Source organism: Martes martes (genome assembly GCF_963455335.1).
Source record: "Martes martes genome assembly, chromosome: 13".
Taxonomy (NCBI): Eukaryota; Metazoa; Chordata; class Mammalia; order Carnivora; family Mustelidae; genus Martes; species Martes martes.
Genome location: NC_137901.1, coordinates 83443642 through 83461951, shown reverse-complemented (window position 1 = coordinate 83461951; position 18310 = coordinate 83443642). Strand labels below are relative to the sequence as shown.

At 44.8% G+C, this 18310-nt stretch overlaps 1 protein-coding gene across 1 annotated transcript in view; it reads left to right on the top strand.

The window, feature by feature from the left end:
- Window positions 1-18069, top strand: part of PTPN11 (protein tyrosine phosphatase non-receptor type 11) — an 80560-nt gene extending 62491 nt beyond the window's left edge. The window contains exons 11-16 of the mRNA XM_080821919.1: window positions 2904-3058; window positions 4230-4297; window positions 4804-4955; window positions 14564-14676; window positions 16453-16554; window positions 17280-18069. Coding sequence (XP_080678045.1) covers window positions 2904-3058; window positions 4230-4297; window positions 4804-4955; window positions 14564-14676; window positions 16453-16522 — 558 coding nt within the window. The 3' untranslated portion in view covers window positions 16523-16554; window positions 17280-18069. The remainder of the gene's footprint in view (window positions 1-2903; window positions 3059-4229; window positions 4298-4803; window positions 4956-14563; window positions 14677-16452; window positions 16555-17279) is intronic.
- Window positions 18070-18310: the final 241 nt, after the last annotated feature.

Sequence of the window (18310 nt, the reverse complement as noted above, 5' to 3'; positions counted from 1 at the left end):
AGGTGTCTTACAGCCCCCGGTGGGGAGACCTAGGCTGGGTGAACCGAGTGGCCAGCAGGACTGCTAGGAGGCTGTTGGGTGTTCTGGGTCTGGTGGCCTCCTTTCCAGGTCAGAGCCCAGGGACTCCGACACTTGTTTCCTTATTCCCGCCTTTGGAAATGAATATTATGCAAAATGCCAGAATAAATGGAAGAGGAGCGACGGACGGATGGACAGACATGCCAGATGCATTGAGGCGGCACCTGCAGGGCGTGGGGAAGAATCAAACGCAGTGTGAGGGGACAGTGATGCTGTGGTGAGGGCAGAAGAGCGGGCAGAGGCTGTGCGGGAAGGCGGGGCTTGCATGGTCCCGGGAAAAGGTGGTGCGGGGTGGTGGACAGAGGAGGACCACCTGGAGGTGACAGAGGAGGCAATGTGAAGGGGTTTGGTTATTGTGGGTGGGGGGCGAGGGCGGTGTTGAGGATGGACTGCCAGTTCTCTAGCTTGAGCGCTGGGTTGGTGAAGGGGCTGAAGGGTGAATGGGAGGAGGGGCAGGTAAAGTGTGAGATGCCTTGGAGACGGCAAAGCAAAGAGGCCAGGGAGGCAGGAATGGAGGATGGCAATGGGGGGAGGTGGGTTCCAGAGCCTCGTGGATGGATGGCGGCAGGGTGGCAGGAGGAGGTGACTGCAACGCAGACAGAGGAGCCCACATGCAATTTCTCTATGTTCTCCATGAGGCAAGGCCATCAACTGTCATTCGAAGGGAATCAGAGACGAATTATCTTTGGAAAGTGGGGAAAAGTATTCAGTGATAATGTGTAGAGACGGTGAGGAATCCATTGAGTTTTCAGGCAGCGCTGAATGCCCAGTTGAGCTGGTGAACGTGAATATTCAGTGACACCAATCCCCTGGTGTGATTTTTCTCCACCGGTATAAAACAGAGAAGGTGGGCGGTTGGTTTTGTCCAGGCCTGGGGCTTTGCCCAGGGGTGCGGTGAATGGAAAGAGGTGGAGAGAGGGTGAAAGGGGGATTGTCAGAATAGTACACCGGAGTAGGGGGCACCTAGGGTGGCTCAGTTGGTCGAGCATCCCACTCTTGATCTCAGCTCAAGTCCCGTGTTGGGGCTCCATGCCCAGCATGGAGCCTCCTTAAAAAAAAAAGTAGTATGCAGAACCCAAGCCCAACAAGGGGACAGTGGGGGCAGGAGAGGCGGGTGGAGAGTGGAAGAGGGCTCAGTGGTCTCCTGAGCTCCATGAGGTGGTTGGGGACCAAAGCGAGCTGGAAGCCTGGGCGGTTGTGGTCTGGGATGGGATGCTGGGACTTCTGATGTTAGTGGGGCTGCCGTTCTGCTGATGGTGGGGTGGGGGAGGTTTACTCTGCTGCAGAAACGGAGAGAGAAGCTGGAAAAACATAGCTGTCAAGCAGAAGTGGAAGAGATTTAGAGGACACTGGCCAGAGATACCATATAGGTTCGTTGAGTTTTAGGCTCAACCACCCATCTTCTTGTTATCAGGTGTTTCTGAGTAGCAGGTGGACGTTTCTTCAGTTTTAGTGATAAACCATCCATCTTCTTGCTAACAGAGATTTTTGAGCAGCAGGTACAGGAAATGTTGGCATTTGGGTTTGTGTTTTATACCCATGGGTTCAGGTGCCATCAGAGGACAGGTGATTTCTCCAGAATTCCTGGTTGCATGTTCCCTGCTTTTTATAGAACTCATTATATTTTTTTCTAAAGTGCTGTGACATGATCTCATTACATTTTCTAGCAGGGAGGAGTTGGGTCAGAGATCTTTTGGGACAGAAATATACCAAGGAGGAGGAATAGGGATACGCCGGGCATCTGGGTTCCTTCCCTGTCGTTCCTGTGTAGCCCCTGAGTTTGAGCTGACTCGTATCATCAAGAAAAATTTTATCGTGACATCAGTAAATTAAATGTGTGTAATTCACAAAAAGATCTTAATTGTGGTTCAGCTAACTTGAATGTTCTGAAGGTCACTGGTGGCGGACACTGGCTTCATTTTTCTTTCTTTTTAAAATCTCCTTTAAAAACATCAGTAGCTTGGATTTCCTTCAGATACAGAGGACAGAGAGGGAGCAGTCAGCAGGGCTGCTACAGTGGCCTCATCTGGGTAGACCCAGAATGTGGTGCTTTTGGTCTTCTCTAGACTTGACCTTTGTTAATAACCCCTGTCCTCAGAAGGGCACTGGTGACGGTGCTGCCAAGGAATGGCTTTGTGTTTACTTGGTCTTGTTAAGTCCCTCTCAGTAGCATGGTGAGGGAGATTATCATTCCTCTTTGCACATGAAGAAATTGAGGCTTAGAGAGGTCTGGAGACCACAGTGATTATGAGTGTGGGGTTCGGGCCTAAACCCAGCCTTCTGATCACAAAGCTTGACTTCTTACCTATTTTGTATTAAACAGAAGGTTAGAATACTACAATGGAATAATAAAAGTGGCTGTTCTGGGAGAGGGGAGGAGGGGGGCTGGGTGTAAAAAGGCAAAGAGGAATACATGTCTTGAGAAGATAGCTGTTTTCTCATCTGCTGGGAGGAGAGCCCCAGGTCCCCGAAGCTTCATTTGCCTCCTGAGTTGGGCTACCCGTGCACGAGGAGGAACGGGGACATTGCTTGCCCCTGAGGATTCAGAAAGGTGACTCCGGTTGTAGCTTTCTGAGGAGCTAATTGCTGTCTTGGACATTTTGGTTCTTAGGACGGAGGCAAAGAGTTGCCTTCAGGATTTCTCAGCTAGATCCAAAAGGAGACGTGATTGGGAAACTCATCTGACCTTTACATGGAGCATGAGGAGACTTGGTGCCTGCCTGTTCCGTTGGCTCACATCAGGTCTGGGGAAGATCAGCACTGGGTGATTCCTCAACCCCTTGATTTATTTAATTCTTTTCTGGTTTTTCTTGGCTCTACTCCAGGGGAATACAGAGAGAACCGTGTGGCAATACCACTTTCGGACCTGGCCGGACCACGGAGTGCCTAGTGACCCTGGGGGCGTGCTGGACTTCTTGGAGGAGGTCCACCATAAGCAAGAAAGCATTATGGACGCAGGGCCTGTGGTAGTTCACTGCAGGTGACCGGCCCCTGCCCCCTCTCTGGGCTGCAGCCTGGCCCTGCTGCTCTCCGTGCCACTAGGGCTGGCTTTTACCCACCCACCTCAGCTCTTGAACTGTGAGAAAAATCTAATCTCTGTTTGAGGCATGCGTAAACTGCATTAAGGGACACTGACCCCAGAGTGTTTTTCTCATAGGTCCTGCGGGACTGCCAGGTATTGGTGGTGGCCGGGCAGAGGGTGGTGGACTTAATCCTTATTCTCAGGGAGCCCTTACGTAGTCTAGTAATGTCCGCTTGTGTTTTTTGCTTTTTAAAAAAAACACGGTGATTTAGAATTCATCACTTTGATTGTGATCCTGTTCTCTTCTGCCACAGAAATAAGATACATTCCCCACCCCCCCCCCAGTCCCCATAAGACACTTGTTTGCTTCAAAAGATTTGGACCACTCCCCACCCAGGCTCCGGAAGCCCCGCCCATGGCCCCTCACCACGGTTTATAGCCTGCTGGCACCTAAGGCTGGGCTTCATGGTCATACTGGGGAAAGTTTAGTTTCCCAAAGCTCATCCGTACACTGGGCAAATAGCTGTGTTTGAAACTTCCCCTTTTCTTTTTTCTTTTAAAGATTTTATTTATTTGTCACACAGAGAGAGAGAGCACAAGCAGAGGGAGCAGCAGGCAGTGGGAGAAGCAGGCTCCCAATTTAGCAAGGATCCTGATGCGGGACTCGGTCCCAGGACCTTGGGATCATAACCTGAGCCAAAGGCAGACGCTTATCCAACTGAGCCACCTGACTGGAACGTCACTTTTTTAAAAGCTGCTGTTTATTGAGCACTTGTTCTGTTCCAGCCTCTGAGCTTAGTGCTTCCCACACATGACTGACGTTTGATCCACACAACAACCTTGTAAAGTATGTACCATTATCCCCATTTCACAGACGAGGAAACTGAGGGTCAGAGAGGTATGAGACTTGGCTCAGGCACATTGTACTGGAGAAGCTGGGCTCCAAGTACAGTTTGGACTAACTCCAAAACCCTGTGCTCTTAGCTAATCTATTCTCAAATACAAATAGACAGTCTTATAAGTACTCCCAAGAGCAGACATTGTTTCTGTTAATATTAATAGTTGGTTTTGAGTCTGAAACCCCCATGAACGACTCCATTGTCACTGCTCTCTGTCCTTCTGCCCACAGTGCTGGAATCGGCCGGACAGGGACGTTCATTGTGATTGATATCCTTATTGACATCATCAGAGAGAAAGGTAGGTCATCTGGACGGCAAGAAGCGATAGTTCCCATTTTTAGTTTATGGGAGGAACGTGCTAGTGAAAATAGCCTGGGGGAGAGAATTTGAGTGTTAAAACATTTTCACAAAACCTGGGATGAAGGCTTTGACTTTCATTATCTTTGCGGGAGAACAAAAGTGATTCTATTTGAGCTTTTGACATGAAACGCAGCTTAGGAGCTGTGGGTCCCACTGCCATGGTCTTTTGTTGACGGTGTGGCGGTGGTCTCTGCCCACCCACCTCATCCAGGCTGACGTTATGGGGTTGGAAAGCGAGGGGGTCCCGACCTCCAACACTTTCTCGGGTAATTTTCTGGAATCATTTGTATCAGTCAGAAGGCCAGTGTAGCCCTTGGAACACGTTCAGTTAGAACATTAAAGACTAAATTTGCTCTCTCTCTGAGTCTGCTGAAAGTTGTGCCTTAAACCATTTCATCCCGGCCCTGCGGTTTCTCCTAATGCCTCATGGTGCTTGCTTTGCAGGCGTTGACTGTGACATTGATGTTCCCAAAACCATTCAGATGGTGCGGTCTCAGAGGTCAGGGATGGTCCAGACAGAAGCACAGTATAGGTTCATCTATATGGCTGTCCAGCATTACATCGAAACACTACAGCGCAGGATTGAAGAAGAACAGGTACCGGTGCCGGAGGGGCTGGTGGGCAGGTTTTCATTTTCTTTTCTGGGTGGCTTCGCCAGATGCGCTTTTCTTTTGAGCAGGATGGGCCTCTAAGAGATACCTGTCACTGTTTGGGAATGGGAATCTCATTCCCACCTAGGAAGGGCCTCTCTTTATAACTCTGATATTTCAGGACGGGTTAGCGTAGGGGATTAGCTGCTATAGTCCTGGCCTGGCAGTTTGGGGAACTGCCCCGTGGAAAGGTTGGGATTTTCTTAGACAGACCCCAGGAGCTTGACAGGGCAAGTTTGGAACTGAAAGCCTCGAAGTTTCCAGCCTGTTCCGGTTTAGATCCGGGCTGTCTTTATCTGGATCTCATCTCTTAAACGGACGCTTCACTCTTCAGAGCACACAGCAGTTTGAACCATCAACTTGGTTGAGTTGGAAACAGTGAAATTTCCATTTTAATAAGCCATGCATAATGAAGAAGAATGTGGAGTTGGAGTGTTTCCATTTGAAGCTATTCATAACAGACACAAAGCTGAGTTAATTAGGAAGACGCTGAGAGGAGGGAAATGAGGAGACTGCTCCTTTGGGGATCTGGGCGTCTCCCCCACTCCCCTCTCAGCCCCGCCGCTCTGCTGCAGATGGGAAGTGTCTAAACAGCACTGATACCTGCCTGCTTTACCCTGTGTATTGCCTTCCAGAGGACCCGGCTTCTCGGGATGCTACCTGTCGGCAAATTGTGAGACTTCCAGCCTAGCAGAACAGCAGCCACGTTATCAGAGCTTGGCTAGCCAAAGTAAGATACCTGTTAGTTAGCTTAGTACGTTCTCAGTTCACGTCAAAACACTAGAGGGGCTCTTGGGTGGCTCAGTCGATTAAGCATCCGACTCTTGATTTCGGCTCAGGTCATGCTCTCAGGTTTGTGAGATCGAGCCCTGGTGTCGGGCTCCACACTCAGTGCAGAGTCTGCTTGTCCCTCTCCCTCTGCTCCTTTCCCCACACGCTCTCTCTCAAATAAATAAAATCTTAAACCCCAAACACTAGATTGCTTCATTGTACAAAAACATCTTCAGCAACAACAGTTTGGTATAGATATGTAAGGTCAAATAATCAACAAAGTACTGGTTTTGACCTTTAGTACCTTAAGTCTGACTTGGTGTCATTGTAAGTTTTGCGAAATATTTAGATGGCTACTATAGGCTATTTTCTTTCTCTCTCTCTCTCTCTTTTTTTTTTTTAAACATTTTATTTATTTATTTGAGAGAGAGGCAATGAGAGAGAGCATGAGCGAGGAGAAGGTCAGAGGGAGAAGCAGACTCCCTGTGGAGCTGGCAGCCCGATGCGGGACTCGATCCCGGGACTCCAGGATCATGACCTGAGCCGAAGGCAGTCGTCCAACCAACTGAGCCACCCAGGCGTCCCTCTCTCTCTTTTTTTTTAAAGATTTCATTTATTTGAGAGAGAGAGAGGACAAGCAGGGGAAGGGGCAGAGGGAGAAGCAGACTCCCCACTGAGCAGGGAGCCTGATGCAGGACTCGATTCCAGGACCCTGGGATCACGACCTGAGCCGAAGGCAGATGCTCAATGACTGAGCCACCCAGGCGCCCCACTATAGGGTATTTTCTGTTTGTCTCCCGGTTATAGTGAATTTGGGCCAGGAATAGTTAAAGCATAAAGTTGCCTGAAGAGAAGGACTTAGGTCCTCATCAATACAAAGAGTATTTATAAACATAGTATAAACACAGTTGATACAAATTCAGGAATATCTTTTTTTTAAACAAAGTTTTTAAAATTTTTATTTATTTATTTGACAGACAGAGATCACAAGTAGGCAGAGAGGCAGGCAGAGAGAGAGAGGAAGGGACGCAGGCTCCCCGCTAAGCAGACAGCCCGACTCAGGGCTCGATCCCAGGACCCTGAGATTATGACCTGAGCCGAAGGCAGAGGCTTTAACCCACTGAGCCACCCGGGCGCCCCAAATTCAGGAATATCTTGAAGCATATTATGTAATCTTGTTTAGAAAAGCTGGGGAAAAGCTCTTTTATTTATTTATTTATTTATCTATTTATCTATTTATTTATTTATTTGAAAAAAGCTCCTTTTATTTCATTCAGAAGCTTCATTTATCCTTGTTTTGGTGACTTAAGGGCCTACTCCTCCCTTCCTTGATAGCAGTTCACGTGTTGTCATTACCATATACAGTCTCTCTGACCCTAAATCTCAAGCTGTAATTCGGATTTAGGAGCTCCTTTAAGAGTATCTTTATCGCTGCCGTTTTGGTAAAGAGGTACCGTCATCTGGTAGAAAGCTTGAGCGGTAGCCTTAAGAAACAGTGAGGCAGCCTGAGTTTTAAAGTAAACAAAGGAATGAAACTGATTATTCTTTTAAATACCACCATTTCTGAAGAGTTAAGGACCTTCGGGACTGAAGGAATTTGTGAAAGAGGGTAGATGAAAAACCACCAGCATCAGGGGCGGTGAGCCTGGGGAAGGAAGCAGGAAGTAGCACCAGCACTGGGAGGAGGCGAAGCAGAAACAGGTGGGCGTCCAAGGGAAGGTGCAAGTAAGGCGAGTTTGAGAAAATTCTCAAGTTTTTATAAAGGGTTCTTCCCACACTCTGCCATTTACTTGAAAGTAGATTTCTTTATTAACTTCCACTTACAGTATTCAATTTTTTTTTTTTTTTTAATTTGCAAAAACAGTGCATGGAATTCCCTTCACCCTGTTAACATTTCAACACACTTTATCATTCATTTGTATTTTCTCTCTATATCTACAATGTGTACTTTTAAAAATGAAATGCTCTTAAGCTGTCAACCTTTTTGCGCCCCTGCCTCTTAATGCTCTGATGTGTGTGTCCTGGAAATGAAGGCATTCTTCCACCTAACCATTGTGAAGTGATCAGAACCAGGGAGTTAGCATTGACACAGCACTGTTTTCTAGTCTGCAGACCATATCAAATTTTCCAGTTTGTCGTCCTCCTGTCTTTCTGTGGTCCAGGGTCCCCTGGTGCATTTGCTTGTCACATAGCTTTACTTTCCTCTGGGACAGTTTCTCGGTCTTCATCTTCCTCGACCTTGCCTTTTTTGAACAGTTCAGGCCAGTTATTTGATGGAATGCCCCTCAATTTGGATTTGTCTGATGTGCACTCTTGATTAGATTCAGGTCATGCGTTTTTGACAGGCCTGTCATAGAAGCCGTGTTCCGTCCTGATACCTCCCGTCAGGAGCATCTCTGTGGACGTGTTTCACGGCTGGCGGTGTTCTCTTTGATAGCTTGTTGAAGGTGTTGTCTGTCAGGTTTCTCCACTGTACAGTGACGATTTCCCCCTTTTTATTTTACTTTATTTCATTTATTTATTTTTTTAAAGATTTATTTACTTGATGGACAGCAAGCAGGGGAGTGGCAGGCTGTGGGGAGAGGGAGAAGCAGGCTCCCCTCGGAACAGAGAGCCCGATGCAGGGCTTGATCCCAGGACTCTGGGATCATGACCTGAGCTGAAGGCAGATGCTTAACAACTGAGCCACCCAGGTGCCCTGATTTCCCCCTTTTTACTTAGTATCTTATAGGAAGATGTTTGAGACGATATAAATAACCTGCTTTCCATCATTCTTTTTGCCCAGTAATTTTACATGTACTCACTATTGGCTGGAAAAATTACTCCTGCGATATCTGCCCAGTGGTGGTTTCCTACTTCCATAAGTCCCTTTTCATTTATTAGTTGGGAGCCTTCTCTAAGGAAGAGCTTTCCCTTCTTATTCATTCATTCATTCATTCATTCATGTCAGAATGGGTGATAATCCATTACTACTATTTATTTTGTTGCTTAGATTGTCTCAAATTTGGCTAGTGGACACTTGTTCAAATTGGTTCTTCTGTCCTTTTGATAGTTCCCATTATGGAGTACGTCCTTACCCTTTTTTTTTTTTTTAAAGATTTTATTTATTTATTTGACAGACAGAGATCACAAGTAGGCAGAGAGGCAGGCAGAGAGAGAGAGAGGGAGAAGCAGGCTCCCTGCTGAGCAGAGAGCCCTATGCGGGGCTCGATCCTAGGACCCTGGGATCATGACTTGATCCGAAGGCAGAGGCTTTAACCCGCTGCACCTCCCGGGCATCCCCCTTACACTTGAAGTTTTTATTTAAATTCCAGCTACCGTACAGTGTGATATTGGTTCCAGGTGTAGAATTTATTAATTTAACACTTATGTACAACACCCTGTGGTCGTCACAAGCGCCCTCCTTAATCCCCTCACCTAGTTCACCCATTCCCCTACCCCCTCCTCTCTGGTAACCATCAGTGTGTTCTCTGTAGTTAAGAGTCTGTTTCTTGGTTTGCTACTTCCCCCCCACCCCCCTGTTCATTTGTTTAGTTTCTTACTTCCTTATACATATTTCTTAGATTTTTAATTTATTTATTTGAGAGAGAGCGAGAATGAGCGAGAGCAAGAACAGGTTGAAGGGTCAGAGGGGGAGGGGGAGGAGCAGACAGCGAGTCTGATGCGGGGCTTGATCCCAGGACCCTGGGATCATGACCTGAGCCACACAGGTGCCCCATCTTGCTTCCTTACACTTTCTGACACCAGAATATGAAGACGTGTCCTGTACTCTCCCAGCTATTTTTCCCAGGAGCCCTGATTCTCTTTATTGTAGAGTGGTATTTTGAAGCCAAGATCTGGCTATGCTTACTGGTACTGTATAGCAGTAGTTGTGTTGCTAATTAGCTAATTAATTACTGCTCCAGTTGAACTTTCGCTATACAACCTCATATTAATGTGGGTTTATATATTCTATTGTATATATAACTCTCCTTTTCCATCCAGTAGTTTTTTTAAATTGACTTTTTATTTTGGAATAGTCTTTAGACTTCTAGAAAAGTTGCAAAGATAATATATGTGCGTCATTCAGTTTCCCGCAATGTTAACGTCTTGTATAACCATCGTACCTTTATCAAAACTAAATAATTAACCCCAATATATTGCTAGTAACTAAGCTTTACAATTAATTTGAATTTCACCAGTTTTCCCATGAGTGTTCCTTTTTGTTCTAGGATCCTGTCCAGGATCCCACATTGAATTTAGTGCCCCTCTGATCTATATTAGTTTCTTAGTCTTTGTTTTTCTTTCTTTCTTTCTTTTTTTTTTTTTTTTAGTCTTTGTTTTTCTTGACTGTGATACTTCTGAAGAGTGCTAGTCAGGTGTCTCATAGAATGGCCCTCAGTGTGGGTTTGTCTGATGTTTTCTTGTGATTTGATTGGAGTAATGGATTTTGGGGCCGAGTACCAACAAGGTGAGTTGCGAGGTGCCCTTCTCATCGCTCAAGGGGTACCCGATAATAGCACGGCCTGGGGATATTAACCTTCATCACTTGGCTTAGGTGGTGTCTGCCAGATTTCTCTCACTGTAACAATGATGCTTTTTCCTTGTCCTTACTCTTTTCTTTGGAAGTGAGTCATTTAGTGCAAACCATACCCAAAGGAAGGGGAGGAAGCAAGCTCCAGCTTCTGGAATGTGTAGTTTCTTTCTTTCTTTCTTTTTTTTTTAAGATTTTATTTTATTTATTTGACAGACAGAGATCACAAGTAGGCAGAGAGAGAGGGAGGAGGAAGCAGGCTCCCCGCTGAGCAGAGAGCCCGATGCGGGGCTCGATCCCAGGACTCCGGTATCATGACCCGAGCCGAAGGCAGAGGCCTTAACCCACTGAGCCACCCAGACACCCCATGGAATGGGTAGTTTCTATATAACTTATTTAGAATTCCTTTGTGAGGAAGATTTGTCTCTTCTATTTATTTATCCCATTTCTTTCTTTCTTTATATTTTTTTTTTTGAGAGAGAGAGAGTGAACGTGCACACAAGCAGGGGAAGGGAGGAGCAGAGGGAGTGGGAGAGAGAATCTTAAGCCAGCTTCTTGCCCCCCCGCCGCCTCCCCCCGCCTCTGGCATGGAACCTGATGTGGGGCTCTATCTGACAACCCTGAGATCATGACCTGAGCCAAAATCAAGAGTTGGGCACTTAACAGATTGAGCCACCCAGATGCCCCAAGAGGATTTTCATTTGTCCCTTTTCCTCCTGCTCTTGGATTTTAGGCTTTTTAAAAAAATTAATATATGCTTTATTTTGTAGTCTTAATTTTTTTTTTTTTTAAGTAATCTCTCTGCTCAACATGGGGCTCGAACTCATGACCCTGAGATCAAGAGTTGCATGCTCTACTGACGGAGCCAGTCAGGCACCTCAAGCTTTTTTTGTAAATTAAAGTGTAAGAATGGACTACAGTTAATTTCACATGGCAAGACATTTAATGCCAGATGATTTTCGAGACTTGTGGTTGGACCCTCCTCTCAACCTTGACTGTGTGTCAGCTGGCAAGGCTGGAAGATTTAGTATAAATATTACAATAGGTTTGGTAACTCTGCTATGTCCTTGAATTCAGGGGAAGGATAGATCAATTTCAGACCATTTTTTTAGGGCTCCGTAACAAATCTCCCTCTACAGCCCTCCCCTAAATCAAAACAATCTCTATCCCCTGAGATTTTTTCTTGTTCTATACGGACAGTCTGATATGTGGATCAGTTTTATTTCTTGTTCTTTCTAAATAAGCAGAGAAACTCCAGTATTTTTATGCTTTTCCTTGAGCAACTTAATTGACTGAAATAATTCCTGTCCCATTTGTATTGAGTATTCCCCATTAGAAAATTCTTTTGTAATCACTATATGTAAAAATACTGATTTTTTTCAAGAAAGTATTTAGTAGGGAGGGAGAAACAGAGGTTGCTGTTCAGTGGGTATAGACTTTCAGTGATCTAAGATGAATAAGTTCTAGAGATCTGATGTACAGGGTCCTGGGATCGAGCCCCACATCGGGCTCTCTGCTCAACGGGGAGCCTGCTTCCCTTCCTCTCTCTCTCTCTGCCTGCCTCTCTGCCTAACTGTGATCTCTGTTTATCAAATAAATAAATAAATAAATAAATAAAATCTTAAAAAAAAACCCCAACAACCCTCAGTTTTTCAAAACATTAAAATACCGTGTAAACAAAACATTTTCTCCTCGGATTTCTTTTTGTAACTTCTTTCCTAGACTGTAAGTTCTGTGACGGCTGCTTGGTCAGGTAACAAACAGGTTGGGCTGCTTTAACATTCTAATTAATAGTGGCTTCAACAGGACAGAAGCTCATTTCTCTTCTAACATAAAAATCCAAGTTGGCAGTCCATTTGGGAAGGAAGTGGGCATCTCAGCTCCACAGTGTCATCCAAGGTCCCCAGCACTTTGCATCTTGTCACCCAGTTGTCCTTTAGGACGTTTCCTTTTCCACACAGTTGCAGACCGCACGAGGGAGCGGACAGACAGCAAGCAGCTAGGGGCCTGTTAATGTCAAGCTTTTTCTGTGAAGAGTCAGACAGCAAATCTCTTAGGCTGTGTGGCTTCCTTTTTATTTTGGTCCCATGTTCACATATGGTTGCTTTATAGTTTATAGGTTGGAGTCGTAACAATTCTTGTTGTATGCAAAATAAGATTTTCTGCTTTTTATTTGATGTTTTGGGGTGAGTTTTGAGGAAGGAGAGGAAGAAGAACCTTCACCAGTGGATTTAAATTTGTTTTATGTTTCATTTTGTTTATTTGTTTATTTTTATTTTTTATTTTTGAGGATTTTATTTATTTATTTGTCAGAGAGAGAGAGAGCACAAGCAGGGGGAACGGCAGGCCCGGTAGGCAGAGGGAGACACAGATTCCCCGCTGAGCAGGGAGCCTGATTCAGGGCTCAAACCCAGGATCCTGGGATCATGACCTGAGCCAAAGACAGATGCTTAGCCGACTGAGCCACCCCGGCACCCCTTATGTTTCATTTTGAAAAAAAAAAAACAAAAAAAAACAAAAAAACCTTAAAATAATAGTACTTATACCTGTAATTGAACATTTTGTTTTGTCACATTTCTTCCAAGTTTTTTCCCATTTGTTTTTTATTATTAAAGTAATCTCTACACCCCACATGGGACTCCAACTCACAACCCCAAGATCAAGAGTCACACACACTTCTGAGTGAGCCAGCCAGGTACCCCTCTTTTTCCCTTTATAACAGCAATCAAATGTGGCAGGCACAGCTGTCAGCCCAAGTGCACCCCTCATTTCTACCCCTGGAAATACAGGGCAATAGCTAGGTTTGCAGTCAGACGCTCAACCAACTGAGCCACCCAGGTACCCCTGCTTCCAGTCTCTTTTTAAAATACAAATACCAATAATCTACACACAATAGATAACACTGTTTTATATGTTTAGAATGTTCAGCCAGATGGTATCATACTGTTTTATTGTTTTGTAATTTGTGTTTTTCCACTTAACATTGATTATGAAAACTGTTTTGATAAACACAGTCTCTCTCTCTCTCTTTTTTTTAAAGACTTTATTTGACACAGACAGAGAGATATCACAAGTAGGCAGGGCAGCCGGCAGAGAGAGAGGGGAAGCAGGCTCCCTGCTGAGCAGAGAGCCTGATGCGGGGCTCGATCCCAGGACCCTGAGATCATGACTTGAGCCGAAGGCAGAGGCTTAACCCACTGAGCCACCCAGGCGCCCCACACAGTCTCTCTTTTTGTTGTTTCTCTTCACTGTTGCATATTATTTCATGGTATGAATGCATCACATCGATTTATTCTCTTGGTGTAGACATTATGAAGAATAACATGTCACTGGACATCCTTTTATAGCCCTTTTAAGCTTCTGTGTATGAGTTTCTCAAGAAGCAAATGTTCAAGGTTGTCGAATATAGTTTTGTTATTACTGGATACCAACTGGTCAGTCCCGCGAGTTCGGACCAATAGTGCACCAATTTAGCCTCTCTCCAGCGGCGAGTGGAAGTCCCTGCTCTGTGTCAGTATCTGATGTGGATACCCTTTCTGATATTTGCTGGTTTTCTTGAATAATCATTGAATGAAGGCAACATTATATAATGATGATTGGTGGGTTCAGTTTTCAGAATTGGTTGTTTTTAGGTGAACTTAGGAGTGAAGAGTGATAAATCGTGTAACCAGGACTCCTACCAAATATAGTTCACTCTGCATCTGTAATGAGATTACATTCTACTGGTTTTCCTTGCCAATTTTTTTTTCCCCCAAGAGTATCATTAGAGCCAAAAATGAAGTTTTAAAGATGCTAGGGTCTTTTCTGGGATGGAGGTGGGAGGTGGGGCGGATACAGTAAAGCGCTACCATCTTCTGTACCTGTAGGCCATTTTTACACGGGGTGAACTTACTTCTGGAACTCTTTTCCCAACTGTTTATCTGAGAATCATTAAATGTGTTGCAAGTGAACTATGAAATGATTAGATGTTAATGTGGCAAAGAAAGTGAGAATTCTCTCTTAGCTCAGAAATAGAAGCATTTGGTTTAATATAGTAAGTTGTTAATGCATGACTCTGTGCTTTTGAATTATATGGTTCAAAAGTACTTTTCACTTGTATGGTGTTACTTACATTGAGGTGAATTCCCTAACATTTGATCGATGTGTCATTATTCAGGGTCCAACCTTTCTGTCTGCCTGTCTGTCTGTCTGTCTTTGGTACAATGCCTCTTTGCTTCTTTTTCCCTTTAAAAAAGTCCATTTCCTCATGTATGCAATCTTCACCTTTCAGAAAAGCAAGAGGAAAGGGCATGAATATACAAATATTAAGTATTCTCTAACGGACCAGACAAGTGGAGATCAGAGTCCCCTCCCGCCTTGTACCCCAACACCATCTTGTGCAGAGTAAGTAGTAATGAAGGAAATTCTTTCTATCTGAACACAGTCCTATAGAAAAGCTTAAAAACCAGCAGGTCTTTGCAGCACATGCCTGTCATTATTGTTACCCTGCTGATTAACAAGTGTGTCAGTGGCTTTCTAAACTAAATTTTAATTTACCTAAACCAAAGGCTGATTGGTACACTAACTATGATTATGTGATTATGTGAGGTTATCAGTCTATGCAGTGGTGGTTCTCTAAGAAGAATCTAGTTTTCCTTTTTACGGGGTGGGGATGATTTCTCTTGTTAATGATAGACAACAAAGGTAGGTAACGTCCCTTTGGTTGTTTTAAGACTCTTTGCTAAATACAAGTAAGTAAGTTGACCATTAATGTCTCAACACCATCATGATCTGCTAATTTTCCTGTCAGCAGAGAACAGAAATCTGCTTTGAGCCTTTAAACCAAGAGTCCACGAACTGGAGGCCTCAGGCCAAATTCTGGCCATGTCTGTTTTTGTACAGCTCACGAATGGTTTTTAAGGTGTTATATTTAAAAAGAAAAAAAAAAAAAAGGCAGCACAGAGAATATTATATGCCAGAGACTGAGACAGAAAAACTTTGCCAACCCCTTGTTTAAGTGAAAATATATGTTAGGAAAACATTTGTTAAATCGATTATGTGAACGACAGTCTTAAATTATTATTTTTCTATATATTTTAAGGTAGTCTGTGGTATAACATTTACTTTTTATTTTTGCCCAAGAGTCTTATCTCTGTTTGCTTCTGATGTGGATTTTTAAACCCCTGCTGACTTTAATACTCTATATACACATTTTAGATAGCAAATATGAGGCTTGTATTTACATTTGGCTTCTAGTTAACATTGAAATGAAATTATACAGCAAAAGTATTCTCTCCTCCAAGTTGCCTCTTCCTTCTGCCTGCTTTTTGCTTTCCCGGTGGACTGATCGGGAAAGTTGATATTTTAAATTGCTGTCTGCTGTCATGTGCCATGGCGCCAAGCTCATCTGGGCTCTGAGTCCTGGCCAGAGAGCTTTCCCTGAATATTGGCACAGTGCAGGAACTATGACCACTCCCTTACTGCCAGTGGCCTCTCCACATGACACATTCTCTGCCTCTCTGCTCGCATTGTGTTCCTTATAGGCTGTAACCCAGGATACCTCGGACCCCAAGCCCCTTCTTGTCCCTCTCAGGTTGGCATCTATGGCTGCTGGGTCCTCTGTCCCCCAAGGACTGCTCTGATCTCCATTCTGCTCAGCAGAATGGAGTCTGGCTTCTGATGCATTGGCCCTCCATCCCAGGGCCCTACACCACCATGAGCTTCACCCTCACTGTTCCCTTTATGTAGCTGGATTCAGGGTTCCGTGGGTCTGTGGGCCTCACTGCCCCTGCTCTTTCCTTCCTTGGGCCTCTTGCCTGTTAGGATCCCTGTGCTTGAAATGAATAGCGGTCCTTTCTGTGTGCTCACATTTTACCCTGCTTGAAGGCCTTACTCAAAGACCTCATCGTATAGGCCTCCTTTGCTCTGCCTGCCAGAAAAACGGCTCGCTTTCCTCCAACCCCAGAGAGCACAGGGGCTCAAGACTCTTACTCTACTGTTAGTTTGCTTTTGCTGTATGTTCGTGTCTCACAGCCTGTCCTAGAGCGTTAGCTCCTGGGGCCTGTGTCTGTACCGTCTCGGATCCCCCAAAGAATGGATTATGTGCTATATAAATACGTGTGCGCTTAGCGTAGTCAGTGCTTTTATTCATGTTTTCTTTCTTTTTTTTTTTCTTTTCAGAATGAGAGAAGATAATGCTAGAGTCTATGAAAATGTGGGTCTGATGCAGCAGCAGAAAAGTTTCAGATGAGAACACCCAGCAAGACTTCAGCACAGACACAGGTATTTACATGGACGTGCTCCCAGTGGTTTATGTCATTGGTGGGGTTTTTAACAGGCAGATAATTTATGAGTGTTCTTGCGAGGGGCACCACAACGAAGTTTTACAAACCAGCCTCTTTTTTCTCTTCCTAAGCTCCTTTTTCCTAAGCTGGATTTATTTTCGGGTTCATTAAGGATTGAAACCAAATTCGGAATTAATTCTGTGAGGGGCAGAGCTGGTACTTACTACGGAGAGACGGTTGATGTGGGTGAGGAAGGGCAGGGGTCACTGTACCTTCCATTTGTATTAGAGTTGGTTGACCCAAGCTGTGTGGGGAGACAGTCTTTGGGCGCCCGGGAAGCAGGGGGACAGCCCGGGAAGCAGGGGGACAGCTCTGGAGGGTCGGCGTCAGGATGCCTGAGTTCTCATCCCCTTTGGCCCCTGACTGGCTGTGTGACCGGGCTTTGGCCTCCCCGGGCCTGCACTCCTCTCACCTCCACATCCCTTCCAGCACTGTCTCTGGGAACTCCTCTCCCTTGTACGTCTTCTCCCTCAGTCACATCTATAGACAGTGACCCAGGTTGTGAGGGATGTTGGAAGCTCATAGTTTCAATATTGCAAGTTGAAATTCCCATCTCAATGGGTAGTACGTTTAAAAGATTTCAGTACACTTGAAAATGGTTTAATGCCTTGAGAAACTTTTAGATGTGTGCTCCTTAAAAATTCTAGCTTATTTCTTCCCCAGATGTGGACCTTTACCCTCTCCCTGAAAAGATCAAGAACAGATGCAAGAAAGTACATGTGAAGAATGAATTTGAATTTGGAAGGCTTGTGTTATGGTTGACTACCTTTGGATAAGCAAAATTCAGAACCATTTAAAGACCACTATATTCTAACTCGACAATACCTGATTACCAATTACTCATTTCCTCAGATAAGAAGAAATCATCTCTACAATGTAGACAGTGTTATATTTTATAGAATTTTATTTTAAATTGAGGAAGCAGTTAATTGTGCTCTATATTTTAATGATGATGGTGATTCAAATTCTACTTATTGGCATTTTCTTTTCTTTTTATGACCTTAAAAATTCAATTATTTTTCTCTTTGTGAGGGATGACAGGGCTTTTATAAGAGGAAAAACGTTTTGGAAAGGGTGACAACATCCCGTGGGAGTGAGAACAGTTTCATTTATCATTGCTTATCCAGTAGTGGATAATTTATTTGATGGCCTCTTTTTTTGGCTAAATGATAATTAAGCCAGTGGCCCCAGACTGTCAGAAGTCGACTCTCTCCCTTTGCATTGCCATTAAAAAATCATGGGAAAAAAGAATCATGGAAACTTGGGAGAAAAGATGTGTTTTCTTCTTAGCAGATGACCAGGCTGAGAAGGATGTGGTGGGAAAATGTCACGTTTTCTTTTCATTTGAGTCATTGTCTCGTATTTAGGGGGGGAAAAAGCGCATGTGTGGATAACCAACCAGTGTCATGGTTATCGATTGTTGGTGACAAACCACCCCAAAACGCAGCGGCTGAAACAATACTTGTCTTGTTTGCCTCCTCCCTGTTCAGTCCGGGCTGGGCTCCGCTGAGCTGTTCCTGTCTTCTCGCTGGTGTTGCCCGTGTGGTCAGGGGTGGGTGGGCTTCTCTCTGCAGGTCCCCGGCCTTTCCTTCTGCGTGCGATGGCTCCAAGGGGCCCCGCCAGCAGCGTAGCCGGACCGCCTACGGCCGCTCAGAGCTCCCAAGGGTATTAAGCAGTAATGGCCAGGCCTGCTT